The sequence below is a fragment of the Carcharhinus amblyrhynchos genome, chromosome 19 (assembly GCF_965287045.1).
Source record: "Carcharhinus amblyrhynchos chromosome 19, sCarAmb.v2.hapA, whole genome shotgun sequence".
NCBI classification, from domain to species: Eukaryota; Metazoa; Chordata; class Chondrichthyes; order Carcharhiniformes; family Carcharhinidae; genus Carcharhinus; species Carcharhinus amblyrhynchos.
Window position 1 is genome coordinate 29700748 of NC_137342.1, and position 23175 is coordinate 29723922.

The window sequence follows — 23175 nt, forward strand, 5'->3', positions numbered from 1 at the left end:
TGCTCCACACATGTTTTGGTCTGTCAGTCAGTAATTATTGACCCCACAGTTGCAATCCTCATAAAATTACTGATGTGCTGGATTTTCCACCTTCTCCATTTGGTGGGTTAGAGCAGGCTCAAAACTTGCAATGACAGCTGACTTTGATGTCTGATGGGCTATCTGTGCATTATTTATGCAGTTTTAAAACCCGCTAAAATTGTATAGTTTGTGCCTATGCCACAAACTTGAATAAATTGGAATTAATTGTCCTTCCTTTTTAGCTTGGATGCATCCGGCAGATTGTAGATAAGATATGGAAAAAACACGGCCTTAAATCCCATATCCTGTGCTTGTAAGTGATGTTAATTTTAAAACAGAACAATTTTTAGCACGAAATGTGACGTGGTCAAACAAGGACTAAGAATATTAATTTATTTATCATTAAATTGTTAAATTCTTCATGTTATGTATCTAGGTTGTAGGTACAATTTAATTTTTAAAAATGGGAAATTGAAATTCGAGTGTCTGCAAAGGAAATTTGTACATAAACATATGAACCACTGGGAATATTTTTGTGAGGGGTGGGGATAGTAAAACCTTGCTCCTGTTGTATTAAATTTGCATGTGAAGGAATACAGGGCTTACTTTCATTTTTTTGTAGAAATGTCTATGACTCTAACTGTTAATTTTAAGCAAAAGTTTGTATTTTAAAAAGTACCAAACAGACTTGTACATTTTAGAGCCACAGCTTCTCAATTTATAAGTTTGTGCAGAACAAAATAAGATCTCATTTACTTATTTGACAAACATGTGAGTCATCTTTTACATGACTAATTACAACAAAAATAACTTGCATTTTTAAGGCAACACTAATGCATGAAAATATCCTTGAATGCTTCATAGGAGCATAATCAGAGAACAATTGAGCAGTGCAAGGGGATGACCAACAGTTTGGTGAGACATAGGTAGAAAGAGATGGAGAGACTTAGAGAAGAAATTTCAGACGTTAGATACAAAAGATATAAAGACATAAGAAATAGGAACTGAAGACCATATGGGTCATTGAGACTGCTCCACAATTCAATATGATATAGAGGTGGGTGAAGGCCTGGTCACTAATAATTGGATGAAAGGAGTTGGGGATGCTAACAGGCCAGTGTTGGACCAAAGCACAGTCCTGGAGTGTGGTTAGGTTATAGGAAGTTACAGAGATAGTGATGTGTGAAGATGAGAATTGTAAATTTGAGGCATTGGTAGACCCAAAAGCAGTGTTGGTTAATGGGCACAAGGGGGATGGGTGAATTGGGACTCTGCCGGTTAAGATATAGCCAGCAGAGTTTTGAAAACTCAAGTTTATGGAGGGTGGAAGCCAGGAAGTAGAACAGATGAGATTTGAACTAGTTGAGTCTGGAGGTAACGGACTAGGATTTTAGCAGCAGATGAGCTAAGCAGAGATGGACAATGCTCTGAGCTGGAAGTAGGCAATCGTTGTAGTAAAGGTTCAAAAATTTAGTTCCCCAGCATGTAGGAAAATGAACGATTTCCTAATTTTATTAATATACCAAAGAGGGGATTAGAGAATTCTGGAATTATAGGGTTAGTTCCTTTTCCACTAGTTTTAATTAAATTGATTTTTTTGCGTGGAAGGGGAAGAAACATTGGCTAATTTTGCTGCATAGGCTTAAGAAGATATTTCTCCTAGAATAAAATAACTTCTGTTCAAGAAAAAGCCAAAGAAACTTGCATTAACGTATGGAGTCAGTATGTATTCGAGGATCGTGTACTGGAGGTTACATTGGAAAGAGCACAAAACACTTCATGTTGGATTTAATGCCAATTATACACCACATTTGACTTCTTCCTTTCCTTATAAATTGGGCAGTGTATTTCAAAAGTAATTAATGTGGTTCTACCTGTTTTTCACAATTGTCACTGCTGAATTTCACTTTAATAGTCTTTAAAATACTTTGTAAATTGAGAAGAACGCTACACTAAATCTGTTTTATTACACTTTGTAGGTCCAGTAGAGAGACAGTAAATCCTGCAGAGTTTATTGTGTTCCACATGATGACTCGTGTTTTGGAAGCTGTTGAAGGACTTTCTCTACCTCTTCCACCAGGTAATGTTTATTGAATCAAAAGCAGAAAATGCTGGAAAATCTCAGCAGATCTGACAGCATCAGTTGAAGAGAACAGAGCCACAGTTTCGAGTCCGAATGACCCTTTGTCAGAACTCTGTGCCTGCAGTGACGGCACCATCTCATCAGGCAGAAGCAGTAAGAAGTCTCACAACATGAGGTTAAATTCCAACAGGTTTATTTGGCAGCAGGAGCTTTCAGAATGTTGCTCCTTCATCAGGTGAGTAGGAGTTGGAACAGGGCTTATATAGACACAGACTCAATTACAAGATAATGGTTGGAATGTGAGCCTTAACAGGTAATCAAGTCATCACAGGTGCAGACAATGTGAGTGTAGATAGGGTTAAGTACAAGTTAAAATTTGCATTGACACTAAGATGAGTGGCAGAGCAAAGTGTGCAGAAAATGCTGAAAGTCTGCAAAGGGATATAGATAGTCTAAGTGAGTGGGTGAGGGTCTGGCAGATGGAGTACAATGTTGGTAAATGTGAGGTCATCCATTTTGGTAGGAATAACAGCAAAATGGACTATTATTTAAATGGTCAAAAAGTGCAGCATGCTGCTCTGCAGAAGGACCTGGGTGTCCTTGTGCAAGAATCACAAGGAGTTGGTTTGTAGGTGCAGCAGGTAATTAAGAAGGCAAATAGAATTTTGTCCTTCATTGCTAGAGGGTTGGAGTTTAAAAACAGTGAGGTTATGTTGCAGCTGTATTGTGTACAATTTTAGTCTCCTTACTTGAGAAGGGATATATTGGCATTGGAGAGGGGTTCAAAGGAGATTCACTAGGTTGATTCTGGAGTTGAGAGGGTTTGCTTATGAGGACAGACTGAGTAGACTAGGGCTATACTCATTGGAATTCAGAAAATGAGGGGAGATCTTATAGAAACGTATAAGTTTTGAAGAGAATAGGGAAGTTGTTTCCACTGGCAGGTGAAACTAGAACTAAGCCTCAAAATAAGGGAAAGCAGATTTATAACTGAGCTGAAGAGGAACTTCTTCATTCAAAGGGTTGTGAATCTGGAATTCCCTACCCAGTGAAGCAGTTGAGAGTACCTCGTTGAATGTTTTTAAGGCAAGGATAGATAAATTTTTGAACACTAAAGGAGTTAAGGGCTATGGTGAGCGGGAGGATTAGTGGAGCTGAGTCCATGAAAAGATCAGCTATGATCTTATTGGATGGCGGAGCAGGCTTGAGGGGCCAGATGGCCTACTCCTGCTCCTAACTCTTATCTTCTAAAGAGGTGTGAATTGTCTCAAGCCAGGATAGTTAGTGAGATCTTGCAAGCCCAGACAAGTCATGGGTGTTACAGAAAGCGTGACATGAACCCAAGATCCTGGTTGAGGCCATCCTCGAGTGTGTGGAACTTGGCTATCAGTTTCTGCTTTGCGATTCTGCATTATTGTGTGTCTTGAAGGCCTCCTTGGAGAATGCTTACCCAAAGATCAGAGGCTGAATGCCCTTGACTGCTGAAGTGTTCCCTGACGGGAATGGAACACATCTGCCTGGTGATTGTCGAATGGTGTCCATTCATCCGTTGTCATAGTGTCTGTGTGGTCTCGCTGATGTACCATGCCTTGGGACATCTGTTCCTGCAGCATGTCAGGTAGACAACATTGGCTGAGCCGCAAGAGTATGTACTATGTACCTGGTGGATGGTGTTTTCACGTGAAATGATGGATGTGTCGATGATCCGGCACATCTTGCAGAGGTTGCTGTGGCAGGATTATGTGGTGTCATAGTCACCGTTCTCCTGAAGGCTAGGTAGTTTGCTGCATGCAATGGTCTGTTCGTGGTTGTGTGGCTATCTTAAGCCAAGGGGTGGAGGTGTGGGGATGCCCTTGGCGAGATGTTCATCTTCATCGATGACATGTTGAAGGCTCTGGAGATGTCATAGCTTCTCTGCTCCAGGGACGTAGTGGACGACGAAGGTAGAAGATGATGGGGCTCCTCCAATTGGCCTTGTACTCTAAGGAGGGTTGCTGTCATCCCTCCTGAGCTCCAGCAGCTGTGAGATGACTGGGTCCAGGGGCATATCATTAACCGGGGTTCAGCAGAGTCCTGGGCTCTGGCATCCCTCTGAATGCCAGTTCCTTTGGACGTACCTGCCTCTGCCTGCTGTGGATCATCAGCTGTGAGTAACCCAGAAGCCTGCCTTATTGGACACAGAGAGGTGTGTGTGTCTGTGCTGGTGCCGAGTGTGGGTGACAACTGTGATGCATCTTTCACAGTGGGGTTGGAGAAGTCCCCATCTGTACTGCTGGAGTCTGGTGGTTCCAGGGGGTGTGAGGATGGTCTACCCTATTCTGGCAGTTGGCCTGCAAGAGAAAGCACACGGTATTGATGCATTACATGGAAAAGGGAGAGAACAGTGATACTCACTTGAGACTTGAGGAATTACAACATTTGTGTTGAGAATTCTCATGTTTCTTTGCTGCCCCCACATCACCAGTAGCACAGACATGCTCTTCCTCTTCCCTGGCCAACTTGAGGGCCTGCTCCTCGAAACATGTGAGAGTTTGTATCTTGGGTGCGACTCCAGCTGGCTGCACCCGCTGATGCATGTTATACTCTAGTTTGTCCTGCAATGACAAGGATAGGGAGTGTGTAGGTCGGAGTGTGGACAATTTAGATCTGGTGATAAGGTGTGGCAGGCATGGGGTTTGGGTGGAGCTGGAATGTGAGGAGCATAGAAGCTAATGGGGAAACATGGTGATTGTAGGCGAGACTTGATGCCTGGTGTTGGCAGAGGCCAAGGTGGCTGAATGATAGAAAAGGCTGGGGGGTTGCACGAAGGCCAGTGAGAGACTGGGGTTGGCTCACTTACCCTGGTTGAGCAAAGAAGATCATTCATCATCCTCCGACACTTCTGTAATTCACTGGCACTTACCAAGGCTGCCAGTGCACCTCAAGTGGAGGGTGGTCATCCTACTGGACAGCCGTTTCTTGAAGCTTGGGTTTCCCGTCTCTACGACACTCTGCCAAGCAGTCAGGTCCATACCCCTCTGTGAAGCCCGGTGCTGGCTTCACGGCTGCAATCCCCTGCAGACATTGTGGAACAAGTGCTAGGCAGCTGTTTATGTGGAGCTGGGCAAATCAGAGGGAACATGCTGCTGGAGCAGTGTGAAACACATGGGATAAAAATTAATACTAATGAGCTGTAAGATTTGGCCATTGGTGCAAAACACTCCTTGTTTCAGATCAGAAGCAACACTGCCATTTTGGTAAGATTTCTCCCAGTATTTCTGCAGCCAACTCTTTTAAAATCCTAAGATGTAGGCTATTAGTTCCTGCAGAGTTTTTAGCTTTCAGTCCTATTAATTTCTCTCATACTTTTTCTTTGATATTAATTTCTTTCAAGGTCTTCACTCTCATTAGACCTTTGGTCCCCACAATGATCAGTATGTTCTTTGTGACTTTTCATGTGAAGACAAAATAAGTATTTTAACTTCTTTGCCAGTTCCTTACTCCCCATAATAATTTCTGCTGTCTCTGAGGGACCCATGTTTGCTTTCACTAACTCCCCATTTTTACACCTGTGAAAACTCTTACGTTTTGTTGTTTTACCTCTTTTCAGTATTATATTTTCTCCATCTCTTAATCTCTTAGTCATTTTTGCTAATTTTTAAATACAGGCTTGACTCTTTCAATCTGGTACTATCCTTCATTTATCTCATTGGCCATTATACTACCCACTTTTTCGGTGCAGTTTTTATTTCTCAAAGATAATATATAATCATTGACAATTACTAATTACTCCTTTAAAGGAAATGAATATTTTACCATACTAAGTTTTGTGAAGAAGCATAAAAATGTGATTATAAATACTAATTTCCCACCTTTTTGGATTTTTTCTGCTCCTTGGTTTTAATCCAGGTTATCGTACAATTCACATCGTGCTTGGGGTACGATGCCTTCCTTTACACACCCTACTGCATTACATTGACCTTGGAATGTTGCATCCAACAGAACAATTTATTACCAGGCTACTTGAAGGTAAACTAATTTGAATTATATTTTTAAAAATATACAAAATAATTGCTGGAAAAGAAACAGTTCTATTGCCCTGAACAGGGATGATTCTGTTTTTAAAAGAACAATTTCTTATTTCTTATGATGCATGAAAAGATTTCTGGCGTTTTTGCCAATGTTTCCATCACTTGACTGTAATATTGTTAAATAATAGCTTTTTCATCTAAAGTGAATGCTGGCATTTTACTTGCTCATATTTCTCTTTATTCCCCTATGATTTTTTAAAGCCAGTTACCAAACTTCTGCGCTGCCCTGTGACCTAGTGCAGTTGAGGAAGGTTTAAATTAATTTGACAGGCAGAGGAAACCAGAAAATAGAAGGGAGCAACAATCACGTCAGAGGATAGAGAGAAATAAACAGAAATAATTCAAAATATGCAGGGCCAGACTGAAGAAAATAACAAAATTGACATAGGAAGCATTAAAGTATGTACGTCAAAATCCCAAGTATAACTAATTAAGTTGATGAGCTGCAGGCCTTACAGGATTATGACCTAGTTGCATTAAGAGACATGGCTCAAATAAGGCTAGGCATAGGTCCTTAATACTTTTGGTTGTCAAGTATTTGGAATGATAGAAGAGGGGATGTAATCATAATGATTGAGGACAATGTTCCTGTAGTAAATAGGAAGGATCTACTAGATTGTTCAAGGACTGGATCAATTTGGCTTGAGGTAAGGAATGTGTAAGGTTTCTGACAAAAAGTGGGACGAAGCATATCTTCTCTTTCGAAGAGCTGGCACTTGCGTGACTGGCTAAATAGCCTCCTTCTGTACTTTTATAATTCTACTCTCTACTAAGGTATGCAAATACCCTGGAATGTTTGTTTCAAACGCTCTTAAAAAGCCAGCTGACAGGACTCTTTAGAGAATCAATAAGAAACTATCAGAATTGTTTATAATCATTCTTGGTCAGAAAACACTTTTGAACTGTCCTGTATGTGCCAGTAGAAATAAATTATTTTGTGTTTTTGTCTCAGTTGTGAAAATGGCGACTCATTTTCATTACTGGTGGAGGGGTTTACATTGAAACATCCTTTGGAAATTTGTGCTGATGTTATGCTGCTTGCAACATTCCTACATGACAGTTGTTCCTCATGCAAAATACAATAAATTAAGATTATTGATGTGGAGAAAAACCCGTCTTGTACTTGGCAACTTCCAAAGTTACTAACCTATAGCACTCCCTTGTAACAGCACTGTTCTGCTTGCAGTAACAGAGCAGAAAAATGTAGGTCTGGATTTTCACTGAGTTGGGATGATGTAGGAGCTCTTTAAAAATGGCACCCTGGACTTGATTCCTGATCCCATTCCCAAGGTTTCTGATTTTTGGGAATGCCTTTTAAGGGTGTGGGTGGATTTGGATTAAAGTTCTGTACCCTAAACTTCCGATCTGGCTGACTACATTGCAGGGATAGGAATGTTGAACCTGTTAATTCTCAGATACTTTAGACCAGTTTGTTTACTCCAAGGTTTTACCCCAGTGCCCTTACTTGCAAGATGGACAAAGGTCAAACACAAGTAAAGGTTCAACAAGTTTATTAATAATAACATTATTAACCTTAAATTACCCACATAAAACAAGTGGTTACCCCAGATTCAAGTATACTACACGCAAAGATGGTTTGATTGAAACTGCAGGCTCGATTCTCTGAGTCCCTCTGGTCCATTGTCACGAAGGTGACTCTCGATGGCATCTTTTTCTTCCCTTCCTTCTCTGGTCAGTCTTCGGAATGGTCAAGGGTCGTCTTCTTCATTGAGTCTTCGCTGCTGGTGTCTGAAAATGTGTCTCTTTATCCCCTGCCTGCTTGCCTTTCCAGAAACTTCTCTGGCTTCTGGCCAATGAGGTCCCAGGAGGGGGTTTCAATACCCAGTGGGTTTTTTGATGTCTGCCTGACAGGACACCAGGATCCGCTCCTAGTGTCCATCTCCATGCTGTTGCTTACATATAACCTGTTATCAGATTAAGCCAACTGCAGGAACTAGCGGTGACAAAGTCTGGCCCGATCTGGGCTTCTAACAGTAGGCCAGTAGAGAGATTCTTCTCGCTTAGAAAGGACAGCAGGACTAGAGGGCACAGCCTCAAGATAAGGGGGGGGGAGGCAGTTTAGATCGGAGTTGAGGAGGAACTTCTTCACTCAAAGGATGGTGAATCTCTGGAATTCTCTGCCCGTTGAAGTGGTGGAGGCTACCTTGCTAAATATATTTAAGACACGGGTAGATAGGTTTTTGGTAGGCAAGGGAATTAAGGGTTATGGGGAGAAAGCGGGAAAGTGGAACTGAGCCACTTCAGATCAGCCATGATCTTATTGAATGGCGGGGCAGGCTCTTTTGAGCTGCCTCCAATACATTTATGCTTTCTTAATTCTCCGTACCTACTCCTAATTAAGGAGACTAAAACTCTGTACAGTATTCAAAATGTGGTCTCACCAATGCCCTGCATAACTGAAGAATAACTTTCTTACTTTTATGTTTAATACCTTTCATAATAAAAGACAGCTTTCCATTAGCCATATTGATTACATGCGGCACCTGCTTGCTAATGTTTTGTGACTCATGCATGAGAACGCAGAAATTCCTCTGCAACTCAGCAGTTGGAAGTCATTCTCTATCTACGTAATATACTTTTTTTTTATCTTCCTACCAACATGTGTGAAGAACTTCATACTTTCCCACGTTATACTCCATCTGCCAGATTTTTGCCCACTCACAGCTTATCCATATCTATCTGCCAACTTTATGGATATGAGCTCATGGGCTGTTCATGCCATGTTTCCGCTGCAGGGAGGTTATAGAATTTAGCGTCCAGCCAAATCGCTATTTACTGCAGCAGGATGGGAAAATCCTGCTGGCACGAACAGTGGTAACATTCTGGCCAATATGTTTTGTTCATGACATACTATCCTACCTACCTTTCTGTCATCTGCAAATTTAGTTGCCATGCCTTCACTCCCTGGTCTTAAGTCATTAATGTAAATTATAAGAAGGCTGAGATCCATCAGAGACCCTCATGGGATTTCACTCGTCACATCTTTCCAGTTAGACAAAGATCAAGCCAGCCAATCTTCAGTTCAGGCTAATACGTTGCCCCCTACACCATGAGGTTTTATTTTTTGCAATAATCTTTGATATGGCACTTTGTCAAATGCTTCCTGGAAATCCTAATACTGTACGTCTACAAGCTTCTCTCTATCCATATATTACTCATTCAAAGAACTCTAGTTAAGTTAGTTAAACGTGATTTCCCTTTCATAAAACCATGCTGACTCTTCCCAATTACCTTGAACTTGTCTAAGTGCCCAACTTGAATCCTGCCACGGCAGATGGTGGAATATGAATTCAATAAAAAATATCTGGAATTAAGAATCTACTGATGATCATGAACCATTGTCAATTGTTGAAGAAACCCAACTAGTTCATGAATATCCTTTAGGGAAGGAAATTTGCCATCCTTACCTGGTCTGACCTACATAAGGTGACTCCAGAGCCATAGCACTGTGGTTGACTCTCAACTACTCCCCAAGGACAACTAGTAATGGGCAATAACTGCTGGCCCAGCCAGTGACGTCCATGTCCCATGGATAAATAAAAAATATTACAAACAAATATGACATTACCATCTACCTCCTCATGTTTGACTACCTTAATGCAGCATCTGATACCCTTTTGTTTACTTTGCGCAACTGGTTTTTCTACAGGAGTTCAACATTAAATGTGTTCAAGGAATATCCTGTTTAAAGTTAGATAAATGTTTTGAGCTTGACTGTTTTTGTGTGTTTCCTTTTGAGCTAGTGCTTCCTTTTTGAGTCCATGTCATGCAGCTACCTTCATTGGAAGACTTTTCAGGCACAAAATGTAATTCTAGTTTTAAAGAATCACTTCACTAGACTGTAATCCTAAAGATAAGTCTGGATGAGCAATGGGTAATTAATTGCCTAACTGGATGTGGACTCCCTTTGAGAGGATCATAATATAAATTCCAGTCTTTAAAGCAATTCATACTAGAATCAGCTATCTGTGTGTGTGTGAGTGCAAAGAGGCCAAAAAGGAGACACATATACATCTATACTGGCAGCACAATTCCCTTTGAAATCTCAAGGGACAACAATGACAGCTAATGCAAATGTGCAGGTGGAGCTTTGTCTGAGGGGCAAAACAGTGATGCAGTGGTAATGGCACTGATCTACTACTCCAGAGGCTCAGGCAATGCCCTGGAGACACAGGTTCAAATCCTGAGACACACCTGGCGGCATTTGAATTTAATGGATAAATCTGGAACAGAAAATTAGTTGGTGATGTGACAGCATCATCAATTGTTGTAAAAGCCCAAATGGATCTCTGATGCCCTTTAGGGAAGGAAATGTGTCATCCTCACCCAGTCTGGTCTACATGTGACTCCAGGCCTGCAGCAATGTGGTTGACTCTGAAATGGCTGAAGAACCTATTCAGTGCAAGGGCAGTTAGGGACGTGTAACAAATACATGTCTTGCCAGCGATGCCCACATCTCTTGAATGAATTAATAAAAAAAGTAATTGATCTGACATTGTAAGAAGGATAGTTGGAAGGAAAAGAATATTATATCAGTTAACTGATATAATATTACTCCGAGAGTAATCTTTACTCAGAGAGTGGTTGGGGTGTGTAATGCACTGCCTGATGTGATAGTGGTGTCGGACACTTTAGGAACTTTCAAGCAGTTATTGGATAGACACATGGAGCACACCAGAATGATAGGGAGTGGGATAGGTTGATCTTGGGTTTGGACGTAGCTCGGCACAACATTGAGGGCCAAAGGACCTGTACTGTGCTGTACTGATCTATGACTACAGAATCACAAAAATGTTAGAGCTCAGAAGAATGCCATTCAGCCATAAAGTCTGCAGTGGCTCTCCGAATGAGTAGTTCCTCCAGCTTCTCACCTTAACTTTTTAGACAATAATCTAATTCCCTCTTGCATGCCTCATTTGAACTTTCCTCCACCACACCCTCAGGCAGAATATTCTAGACCTTAACCATTTACTGAATTAAAAAAAGTTTCTCCTCATGTCTCCATTGCTTCTTTTGCCAATTACCATGGATCTGTTCCCTCTCGCTCTCAATCATTCCAACAGGGAGAACAGTTTTTTTCCATTTGCTGTGTCCAAGACCTTCATAATTATCAATACTTCTCTCAACCTTCTCTTTTGCAACAGTTCCAACTTTTCCAAGCCATCTACTTAACCAGTCTCTGGATTGATGCCTGCTGAATGAAACAGTGGTGATGTTACATCCTTGGACACGGACATTTATTCCTCATCTGAGTCCTGACTCCACTCCAGTGTCACTTAAGTGGGGGGAGGGGTACAAATGATTTTGCCACTGTAGGTACAGAACTCTGTGCTCCATGGATGTGCAAGCTCATCACAGTCCAGCAATTTGTCCCCCCCTGGGCATAGTACTGTGATTCTTGTTTGGCATATGATGCAGTGGGTCTTTCTGAAAAGAGGCAATGAGACTCCCCATTGCCTCCACATGATGCTGAGCAGGAAATCTGACATGGGTGAATGGTTGGAAAATGGAGAGTTCATGCTGGAGTTGAGGAGTTCTGTTTCATCGAAGTGAAATTGCACATAATGGTCCCCTTACTCAGTCCAGCTAAAATTGGTAGATGATTGCTCCTTGTAGCCTTCTTCCCCTCTTCCTCTCCTCCTTCTCCAACACCCCATCCAGGTTCCTGTCACCCCCTCTCCATCTGCTGACATGGCCTCCAGATCTGAGGAGGCAGTGGCTGGGCCACAGAATTGATAGGTTGTGGGGGATGCAGCACTTTACACTCATGCTTGGATCTGAGCGGCTGCACGCTCAACTGTGAACAAGTTATGTTTGAGTTATTGCTAGAACTGTATTGTTAAAGACATTCTCCAGTTAAACCCACAACCAGTGCTAACTTTTTTGGGATATCTGTATTTGAAATCATGCAGAGAAAGTGCCATTAAAGAGTTCTGCTCACTGTCAACTCGCTGGAAGGAAAACCACCCAGAGGAAAGCCTATGCTTTCCAGCTCTGATGATATAGAGTGAAATCTGAGGTTATGTTGCCTGCTGCCTGAGGCTGAAGCAGATGATAATATGTGATCATCTGAAAATCAAATAACATAAATTGTAGATACAAATTGTTGAGGCTGTAATGATTTTACAAACTATTAAAGTTCTATGTTTTTCTACTGTGACTACATTGTGAACCGCCTCTAACTAATGCTGCATCTAATAGTTAAGCAATAGTTTTTATCTTCTGTCCATGCTGAGTGAGAAACTATTGCATATACTTGAAATCCCACAAGTGTCCTGAATGAATAAATTGCATAAGTGAGATATACTCAGTATCATAAGTGACATATAAATCACACCATTCAAATCTTAGATCTATTAATTTAAATCAATTCTTAACAGATGGTTATTTGCTTTTTAAATGTGTACAGCATATTTCCTTTTTGGTTTCGCTCCAGCACATCTAGGTGTTGTGTATAGTTTATTGTTGTGAATTTAAGATACATTATGCATTTTTTCAGATTTTAAGTTGAGCAATTTCTGATGATCACCTGGAGGCAGCCATGAGAGAGATGATCTACCCAGTCTCTCAATCTGAATGTGGTTTGGGAGAGCACATTAATTTTGTTTGAGTGTATTTTCTTCCCAGTATCCTTAGCCAGAAGGACATTTTTCTTTTTAGAACTAAACATATTTCTGTGGTATATTTTTATTGCAAAAAATGTATCCAATTACAGCGCAATATTTCTTGGTAACTGGAAGGAAAGCTGGACTGGTGACTAGCCACAATGATAGCATTCTCCCCTAATCATTGCTGCCTTTTGTTGTTCACATTTTCCTTCTGCCTCTTGAGGAAATTGTGGCTTGCTCTATCACTAACAACTTATGCTTGTTTCCTGACTCTTATACCACACTCTTCCAAGTCTCAGAGTTGCCATCACCTCCTTTTCTTACCTTATTTAATATCAATATTAAGCCTATGCTCCACGTGAGAAATAACGAGAACTCAAAGCATTTGATTGTGGGAGGGAATTTCGATCAGTTTATTGACCTCAATGCCAATAAAAATAATAGATATCTCACAAACAGCTGATCTGACATTATCCATTTTACCCAAAGTCAAACTTCTTCCAGGCTGTCACGATGATGTATATTTTCAGATGAAGTGGAGATAGAGGTGATTTAATTGGATCAAGCTGCGTAAATGTATTCTAGTTACAATTTAAAAATCATACATTCTGCATGTAAATTTCATTGTGTCCATGTTCATAATGGAACTGCTGATATAAACTTGTGGTGCTGTGAATACATTCTCAGCAGTGGGAATGAGACACTCTATTACTATTGAAGTTGTGTACTTCCAGCTTATGAAAGATTACTTTATGGGTATGGTGAAGGAGGATAACATCAATTGCCTTGAGCATTTAATGAATTTTATTGCTTGTCATGCCACTTGATGAGCAAATCTAGTCAAAACCTGCAGCCATCTAAGGATTCCTGGAGGTTCATTTTAACATGGTGCGGGGAGAAAAGAATTATCAGAACAGGTTTTGCTGTGGACTTAACAAACTCTTAGATGGCGGACAGCACCTGGACATGGTCACTCAAAGTTCCTGTTCAGTGAAACAGGGATACAGGAACTCATTGCAAGCTGGGAGCAACCACTTCTTGTCTGGACTGTAATTACATTGTGATTGCAATGTGGGATAAGTATAAAAGAGGAATCTTCTCCGCAGTTTAAAATATAAAGTGCCTTAAAAAAAGAAAATCATGTTTCATCAATAGTGTTTTTGCTTATTTGTTAATGGTAAAAAATTAAAAATGTTAACTCCTTCGGCTATTAATTGGAAGTTCAAATTTCTCTCCAAATTATTGGTCTCTCCGTAACAATTAATTTTGATTGTTCCACCAACGGGATCCTGTTTCTCAGATGCTCTGTATTATTTTGTTTCGAGATGATGTTGAAAGTTTAGCAATTATTATCGGGCAGTTTCTGTATCTTTGAAACCAAATTTGGTTGCCAGCTGTTGGGTATTATCTATCCTTTTTTTTGAGAATCAGTTTTTGGTTAATTGCAGAAGTTTCATTTTGGTTATTCCTTTTGTCCCAGTGTGGGTATAAAACACATTTGGTATATATTTTGCATTTTTGAAGTCCGATAGCTGAATCTGAGAGTAAATCTTTGCTTTGCAATTGATGAGTTGGGTTACTGGAATAACTCATTGCTTCTCCCGGATGTGTGTGCCAAGCTTTGAGAATTACTAAAGCTTTGTGACGTTTCATTACTTCAAAATGAATTAAAAAAATGGCAATGCTTCTTTAGCATTTTTGGAAGTTTCAGTGCTTACAGTTGCTTTTATTTCATTTTCTGCCTTAATAAACCTGACTTGTGTTTCGTAGCTCCAAATACATGACTTTTCAGATTGTTACTTAACAATCAGTCAGTGGTAATACATCTCATTACCAGTGTGCATCTTCTAATGGATAAACATTTCATTATTCAAACATGTAATTATTTGGTCTCACCCAAAATCTGAAAGGCTTTGAAAGGTGATTGGTTTGATTTTGTAGCACACGTTGTCAGTGCACAGGGGTAATTTCTGTTCTGACCTTCCTGTCCATACTCTCGATGACTTATTCACAATGACTTATTTTGTCAAGGTATCTATGAGATGTGAAGAATGCCAGACATCCTTCTCTGGTCCCTCAGTAGGATAGAAATAAGGGAGCTGAAGACATTGGTACATACTGCATGGGTACAAAATGACTCATTATCTTGTTTGATTTAATTTTTTAAAAAATACCCGCATGTTAAATTTTTAATGATGTATACCTCGATCACTACTGTCATCCTATTTAAGATATCTCCATTTGGACTGTATCTTCAGAGAAATAGTACAGTCCGGAGGTTCAGCCCATCAAGTCTGTGCCAGCTCTTTCAAAGGGCAATTCAATTAGTCCAACAACCCTGCTCTTCTCCCAAATCCCAACAGTTTTTTTTCTCCTTCTAGTATTTAAATTGCCACCTCCTATTGCTATATCTAGGGGCAATAGCTCACACTTTGTTGCTTTGCACTTCACCTGCCATTGTTCTGTTTCCATGTGCATGTTCGTGCTTCACTGTTCATTCTGTCAAACATCAATTTTAGGCCCATTGGAAATACAAGGAAGTGAATTCCTAAAGAAATATTATTCTTGATATAGGTACCTTTATTGTATGTTTGTTTTTTCTTGGTAAATGGAACTTGCTGCTTTTATTTTAAAAGATGGATTGCAAATGTTATTAGCATGCATTTTAATTTTTGTACATTTTTCCTTACTTTCCAGAACTTGATAATTCCAAGACAAATGAAAGTATCAAGTTTAGCATTGCGACAAGAGTTCCAGAGGTAGCTGATCAATTAAAGATACGTTCTCTTCACATTTCTTTTTCTCACTCCTCTCAGTATTCATTACTTTCATAAGGAAAGAAATGAAAAAAGGCTATTCAGCTGATGAGAGCCATTTCTACTCCTAACCATTTATGATCTATCATGGCTCTACCCCATCTGCTCGATCTGAGATGGAGTTCTACATAAACTCTCTCTGAACTTTTAATGTTAACACAACTACAAACTACATTACCTCAGATTATGTAATTGTGTTCTAGCTTGGATTTTGAATGTTTAGATGTCTGACTTAGCTCAGTTGACAGTATTCTGGTGCCTAATTTGGAACAGCTAGTGAATAAATGCCTCATACAACAGTAATGCCTTGTACAACAAAAAAGTGCTAAGTGGCAACTCCCGTATAGTCTACTTTGGTTAAACTCTACTTGACTTAAAAGCTTCATAAAAGGAAAGCTGAACCAATTTTGTGAATCTGGAAGTTTATCACTTGCAAAATCTTTGTTGTGTTAATTTTAAGTAACATTTTGTAAAAGTGCTACCAAAGCTATTAGATAAATATTGGATTTTGGTGGCCTCTTCTATATTATAGACCGTTGGACAGAAGATCTGTCATCTCTGGGATCATCCAATCAGTTCATCCTGTGTTGCAAGGAACTACGTGGAAACCCTCCTGAAAAACCATTGTACTCAACAGGTGAGCAGTAAAGTTTGTTAATGCAAATATAAGAGCCTACTCTTGTTCTACTTTTCCACTGTGTTATGTCCTTGCAATATGTGTACATATCACCATGCTTGTACTTCAAACCAAGTTACATGTCACACACACACACACACACATCTATATTTAGGCCTGACTTAACAACAGGCTTCATTCAGAATCTTCCGCATACATTCTGGCTGAAATAACACAGTTACCATAAATCACTCCCACACATTCTGCTGCTTGTACAATTAGAATTACCTTATTGCTGGCCTTCATAGCGAGGGGGATTGAATATAAAAGTAGGGAGGTCTTGCTGCGGCTGTATAGGGCATTGGTGAGGCCGCAGCTGGAGTACTGTGTGCAGTTTTGGTCGCCGTACTTACGCAAGGATATTTTGGCCTTGGAGGGAGTACAGAGGAGGTTTACTAGGCTGATACCGGAGTTGAGGGGGTTGAGCTATGAGGAGAGGCTGAATAAACTAGGCTTGTACTCGTTAGAGTTTAGAAGAATGAGGGGAGATCTCATTGAGACGTATAAGATGATGAATGGGATGGATAGGATAGAGGTGGAGAGACTCTTCCCGCTCAGAATGGACAGTAGGACTAGGGGGCACAGCCTCAAGATAAAGAGGGGGCGGTTTAGAACGGAGTTGAGGAGGAACTTCTTCACTCAAAGGGTGGTGAATCTCTGGAATTCTCTGCCTGTTGAGGTGGTGGAGGCTGCCTCGCTAAATATTTTTAAGACGCGGGTTGATGGGTTTTTGATAAGCGAGAGGATTAAGGGTTATGGGGAGAGGGCGGGAATGTGGAACTGAGCCACGACAGATCAGCCGTGATCTTATTGAATGGCGGGGCAGGCTTGAAGGGCTAGATGGCCTACTCCTGCTCCTATTTCTTATGTTCTTATTGCTTTTTGGATTATACAGAGTTGGTTCAGAGAAGAATCTGAGCCCACAGTGGCTTATCATTTTCTCCTGGTTCCAGCCGCAGGGTCCTGGATTATTGCAACCCTGTTTGGCTGAGGATTATATTGTGAAATCTATGAAGAAGTGTTGACTTCTTCTTTTGTATTTTCTTTTTCCATCTTCTTTTGCAGCTGTTAACTTGGGACCAGGGATTCTGCTTTTTCACATTATGCTCAACAAAAAAATAATCATTAGTTGAATGAACTTGTATTTACTTGTCTTTTGTGGGAGGTGGATTTATGGATTTAAAGATGAGGATTAGACAACTTTTCACTCCTGTCACCGAAATGTAAGCTTGCCCAAGTAAGTTACAGTGGGGTGGCAGTGGTTAGCACTGCTGCCTCAGAGCGCCAGAGACCCAGGCTCGATTCCCAGCTTGGATCACTGTCTGTGCAGAGTATGCACGTTGTGCAGATTAGATGGGTTGGTCACGCTAAATTGTCTCTTAGTGTTAGGGGGACTAGCTAGGGTAAATGCATATGGATAAGGCTTAGGTGGGATTATGGTCTGTGCAGACTCGATGGGCTGCTTGGCCTCCTACTGCACTGTAGGATTCTATGATCTTCCTTAACCACCTCCAAGGCCAACTCTTACTGCACCAGAGTGAATTTTTATTTCTGATTTCAATTTTAGTTATTTTAGATTTTTCTGAACATAACCGCCAATTAGTGGAAAATTACAGATGTGTTTGTGTTGTAACCTAAGGTTGATGAGTAATTACTAAAAAGTGGTTGTTGCATTGTTATTAGCACCATGTTTGTACATAATGGTGTTCTGAGACTTGTTTGGGACTTGAGTAAAATGAAAGGAAGGTTCATTATGCATTTGACCACTGATTTGGAAGTGCTTGATGCTTTCAAAGTGAAGGAATATATGCCATGTAATCAAACAGAGTACGTGTCCTTCAGTGGGCAATTATTATGAGTTTTTTGTATATGTAGATTTTATATTATGTATTTACTTGTATGCAGAAACTTCTAATTTCAACTAGTGCAAATTGTAATTTTTTCTGGCTTTGGAGTATTTGCTCTTTGTACAGCAGCCCAGGACATACAATCCATTCAAATAAACAGCTAAAATATTTAAGAACTGATTCTTAATGGCTGATTTGACTTTATGCTTAAATGTAGGGTGGATGTATTGATAAGTTACAGATCACAGTGTAATCGATACCACATTTGAGTTATTACGTATTTGAGATGTAATTTAGTTTAAATGAAGTACATTTAAGAGGTCCTGTTGTTTGAAAGTAATATAATTTTGCACTGGCTTAATTGGAACAATCATTTTAATATTTATTGATAATTATTCTACCAAACAATCTGGTAGATTAAACTCATGATTATTGTCAATTTCTTTTCAGAAATCAAAACACTTTTCCCTCAGGGACAAGACTCCACTTGAGTCTGATTTTTTGCCATTGACTTACCTGGCAAGATTCTTAACGGAAGTGGAAGATCAAGGTGAGTATGATTGTGTATGAAAGCAAAATTCTGCAAATATTGGGAATCAAACAAAATGTTTTTATATGATTCACATGTCTTTATTGTATCTTTGGGAGAAATGTTGAGACCTAGTTCACCATCTGCAAAGTTGCTGGCAGAGGCTCAAGATCCAGAAGTTGGAGTTCTTGCCAACAACTTCAGATCTTCCCCACTCCTCACCACAATGGACCTGCTTTGCATGCATTTGCATGCATCTTAATGGCATTAAACACCCCACCCTCTCCCCACTATATCTTGACATCTTGCCATTAGATGCTGTTTACAGCAGGTCCCCACAGATATGTGGGGGTTTCCCCAGAGGAGTAAAGGTAAGCGTTGGCCCCTGGGGAGAGGGACATGGTAAAAAGTCTGACAACACCAGGTTTTAGTCCAACCGATTTATTTGATAATAGACTCACAACATGGCCAGGCTGTCTCTTGGAAATGTCCTATGGCACTGGTTGGCACTATCACATTGGCACTATGTCCATGCCAACCTGGCAGTGTCAACCAGTGCCAAGGGGTGGGCCCCAGTGGGAGCTTCAAGGGGAGTGAAAAGAGTGGAGGTTCATGCAGGTTGTGGGTTAGGAGCAGGCGGACTAGAAGGGGATGCTGAGGGGTGCCGGCTCCAATTGTGAGGGGGAAGAGGCCCCTGAGATCTCGGTGGTGGAGTGAGGCAAGTTTTATTGCAGTTCTGAGCAGCTGTGTTTTGCCAGCGTGTTTAGAACTTGCCCCCACTATGATGGAGTGAATCGCACCCCTTGAGTGTGGTAGAATCTGGAGAGAAACACGCAGGTTTTCTCACCAGAAACAACATTTTGCCATTTTTTTGGTAAGACCTCTCTTTCTGTCTTTTCTCCCCGCCTCCCCCCACCAATCTGAAGTTGCTAAACACACAATGGTATTTTTTCTACATTCACAATCCAGGTTAGTTTGTGAACTTGTGCATGCTTAGGAGCAGGAGTTCTCTTTGCAAGTTTTAAATTTTCTTCAGTGTTGACTTAAATATTCCAGTCCTGGAGAAAATGAGGGATGTGTACAGCCAGTGAACATGCGTGTAAGATGTTCTTTCGGAGAGTTGGTGCAGACTCGATGGGCCGAAAGGCCTCTTTCTGCACTGTAAGGAAGTTAATCTCCTTGTTTGCACTGAAGACTCTGTACACATTTAAGATTCCTTCTCTGATTTGCATTGCTTCTCTCTTGAGCTTTGATTAACGAATATTTTCGCTCCTTCATTGTGAGCCTGTTGCTGTTAGTTTTACTAAATGGTCCAGCTGTAGAACAGAAATAATTTGCATATATGTAATAGCATATCATATCCTTAGGATGTCTTGAAGTGCATATAATCAATTAATTACTTTTGAAATAATGTAAGATGTATAAAGAAATAAGATAGCCAGTTGTGGACAGCAAGATCCTATGCAGGGGAAATAAATTGGTTTTCTTTGGCGATGTTGGTCCAGGTAAGTATGCTGGCCAAGATATCAAGTGAACTTGCTTTTCTTTGAATAGAGTCTTTGGCATCTTTACTTTCATTTGAGCAGGTAGTCAGAGCCCAGGTTTGCCATCTTATCCAAAAGGTAACACCGCCCACAGTGCAATATTCAATGCTGCATTTAAATGTCCCCCTAACCTCTCCATGATCGCTGGACTAAATCTTCATCACTGATGGATATTCAAAATTACAAATTGTTAATGATTTATATAGAGACTACAAATGGAAGAAGGTGTTCATATTTGGAAAATAGTAAATATAGCTCCTTAAGTCTTGATACACTGCACTGACGTTCCACATATTCCAGGGATTGGAACACAGTTATGATGATCTATGCAATGTCTTGCAATACTATTATAATATTTGAAACTAAGAAATTTGTATTGGTGAAACAAAATGACTTCTTTGGACAATACTTATCTCTCAGGTTCCCCTGATCACACTATTCTAAAAGCTAACTGAATAAATTTGACAGTAATAGCTTGCTAACTCTTGCTGTTAAGGGTTACAATTAATAACCATCCAGGTGAGTACAGGAAGGCTATATCCCAAAATGATTGCTGCTTTCGGAAGAAGGGAGAACGAAAAGAAATATTGGCCACGATTCTCCCAAAAACACTGTATTAGCAGGAAAACAGTTCTAAATCCCGACTGTTTTGTCAGTTCAACTTCTCACTTAAACCTCTGCACTCTGTGCACTGCAGAGATCCCAGTTGTGAAACCCATTAAAAACTCAGGGGAGCAGGGCCTATTCATGTTGGAGTCTGACAGTTCTGGAACTCTGCACATGCACAGTGACCCCGATCTGTCAGACTCCCCATTTGCTTGCCAGCTCGATCACTGGCCAGCCCGGGACCCCCTCAGCGCTGCCCCACCCCCGTCCATGCCCCACATGGCCCGATAGCAGCCCCCACAACAATTCCTGGGCCATTCCTGTCCCCTCCCCCTGCCCCGGAGCACCCCGATGTCCAACCCATTCCCTCACCCCCTCACCCCTGGCCCTCGCTCCCTTGGGGGGCAGGTCCTCCCCCGCCCCCAGCAGACCACCCATCCCAATTGCTCCTCTCCATCCCAGACCGATAGCCATGCACAGTGGCAGTGGGACCTCCACCAGTCACCTGCCTCATGGGTGATGCCCAATGGACAGTGCCAAGATACCCCTTGGGCATGGGCACTTTGCCCCTTAGGCAATGCTGGGAGCACAGGCTAGTACTGCCAGGATGCCCATTCCCAGGAGATACCACTTCCCTGCCACCTGACCCCCTGGGCAGGGGACCCAATTGCTCCCCTTCATTCTGGCGGGGTGTACTGCTAGTTCCCTGAACATGGGGAGCTAGTTTAAACCCTGCCAGAATGAAGTACTCCTGGTGGGGTGGGAGATTCAATTGGAACCAGGAAGTTCCTGATAATGAAACGTAAAAGACATTTAAAAAATACTAAAAAAAAAATCCAAATCCCTTACCTGTCTTCCTGCCGGTTTCCAACATGGTCTGGCCTGCAACTCCTGGCTCTGGGAGATGCGCATGCGTTTCCAGCGCATGCGCAAATTCCGGAACAAGGCTGGCAACACGCATTTCACCCTGATCCAACACACAAGTTGCAGGTTGGGATGGGAGAATTGTGGCCATTCTCTTTTCCCTGACCAAATGGACAGGCAAGCACTTGTTGACTTCTTCCTATGTTGCTGCCAGCTGGTACACAGGAGAATCCCAAGGGATTTGTATAGATTCTAGAATAGTCTCTGTGGATTGGAAGGTAGCAAATGTACCTCGCTGTTCAAGAAAGGAGAGAAAGAGTAAACAGGGAAGAAAGTTAGCTTGGTATCAGTTGTAATGAAAATGCTACATTACGTTAAAGAATTGATAATAGTACATTTAGAAAATTACTATGATTAGGCATGATTTTCTGAAAGGGAAATGTTTCTGCGATATAACTAATAGGGTCCGTGGGGGAAACATTTAATGTAATATATTCTGGATTTTCAGAAGGTAGTCAAATGTAGTTGAAAACAGAAGAGTCTGTTACACAGGATTAGGGCTCATAGGATTGAGGTTAATATATTAGGGTGGATTGAGGATTGATTAATGGACAGAAAACAATAGGAGTAAAGAGTCATTTTCAGAATCGCAAGTTGTAACTTGTGGAGCATCGCAAGGCTCGGTGTTTGGGACACTGCTATTTAAAATCTGTTTCAAATTACTAACATGAGAAGCTGAATGTATTTTATCCATGTGTTAATAATACAAAACAATGTGGCAGTGTAAGTTGTCAGAAGGATGAAAAGTCTCACCACTGGGTTAAAGTCCAACAGGTTTATTTGGCAGCATGAGCTTTTGGAGTGCTGCTCCTTAGGTAACTCACCTGATGAAGGAGCGACGCTCTGAAAGCTTGTGCTACCAAATAAACCTGTTGGACTTTAACCTGGTGTTGTGAGACTACTTACTGTGCCCACTCCAGTCCAACACCGGCAACTCCACATCAGGAGGATGAAAAGGAATACAGCTCTGAAAGAGTCAGAGATTTACAGCGTGGAAACAGGTCCTTTGGCCCGACTTGTCCATTCTGCCCTTTTTTTTAAACCCCTAAACTAATCCCAATTGCCCACATTTGGCCCATATCCCTCTATAACCATCGTACCCATGTAACTATCTACATCCAGAGTGAAAATGTTTGCTCTTTTCTCTATCCACAGATGCTTTCGGATTTGCCGGGATTTTCCAGCATTTTCTGTTTATCTTTCAGTAATTTGCTTTTATTGTAGAGATATAGTCTAGTTATTGGCAAGGAGATTGCAAATTGAGTACAATATAGGGATTGTGAAATTATCCACTTTGAAGAATGGAAAATAAGAATATTTTTAAAAAGGTGAGAAACTAGTTAATATTGGTATTCGAAGGTATTCAGGGATCCTTGTACACAAATCTCAAAGTTTACTGTGCAGATAGAATCCTAGAATGCTTACAACAC

At 40.9% G+C, this 23175-nt stretch overlaps 1 protein-coding gene across 3 annotated transcripts in view; it reads left to right on the top strand.

The window, feature by feature from the left end:
* The window catches only part of gsap (gamma-secretase activating protein), a 98264-nt gene that overhangs the window by 58688 nt on the left and 16401 nt on the right, over positions 1-23175 (top strand). For all 3 annotated transcript variants that reach the window (XR_013888976.1, XR_013888977.1, XM_080207457.1), the window contains exons 25-30: positions 264-334; positions 2001-2101; positions 5993-6112; positions 15501-15562; positions 16152-16256; positions 18593-18692. Coding sequence is in view for 1 of the 3 variants with exons in the window: in XM_080207457.1 (XP_080063583.1) it covers positions 264-334; positions 2001-2101; positions 5993-6112; positions 15501-15562; positions 16152-16256; positions 18593-18692 (559 nt within the window). In the remaining 2 variants the exon portion in view is untranslated. The remainder of the gene's footprint in view (positions 1-263; positions 335-2000; positions 2102-5992; positions 6113-15500; positions 15563-16151; positions 16257-18592; positions 18693-23175) is intronic.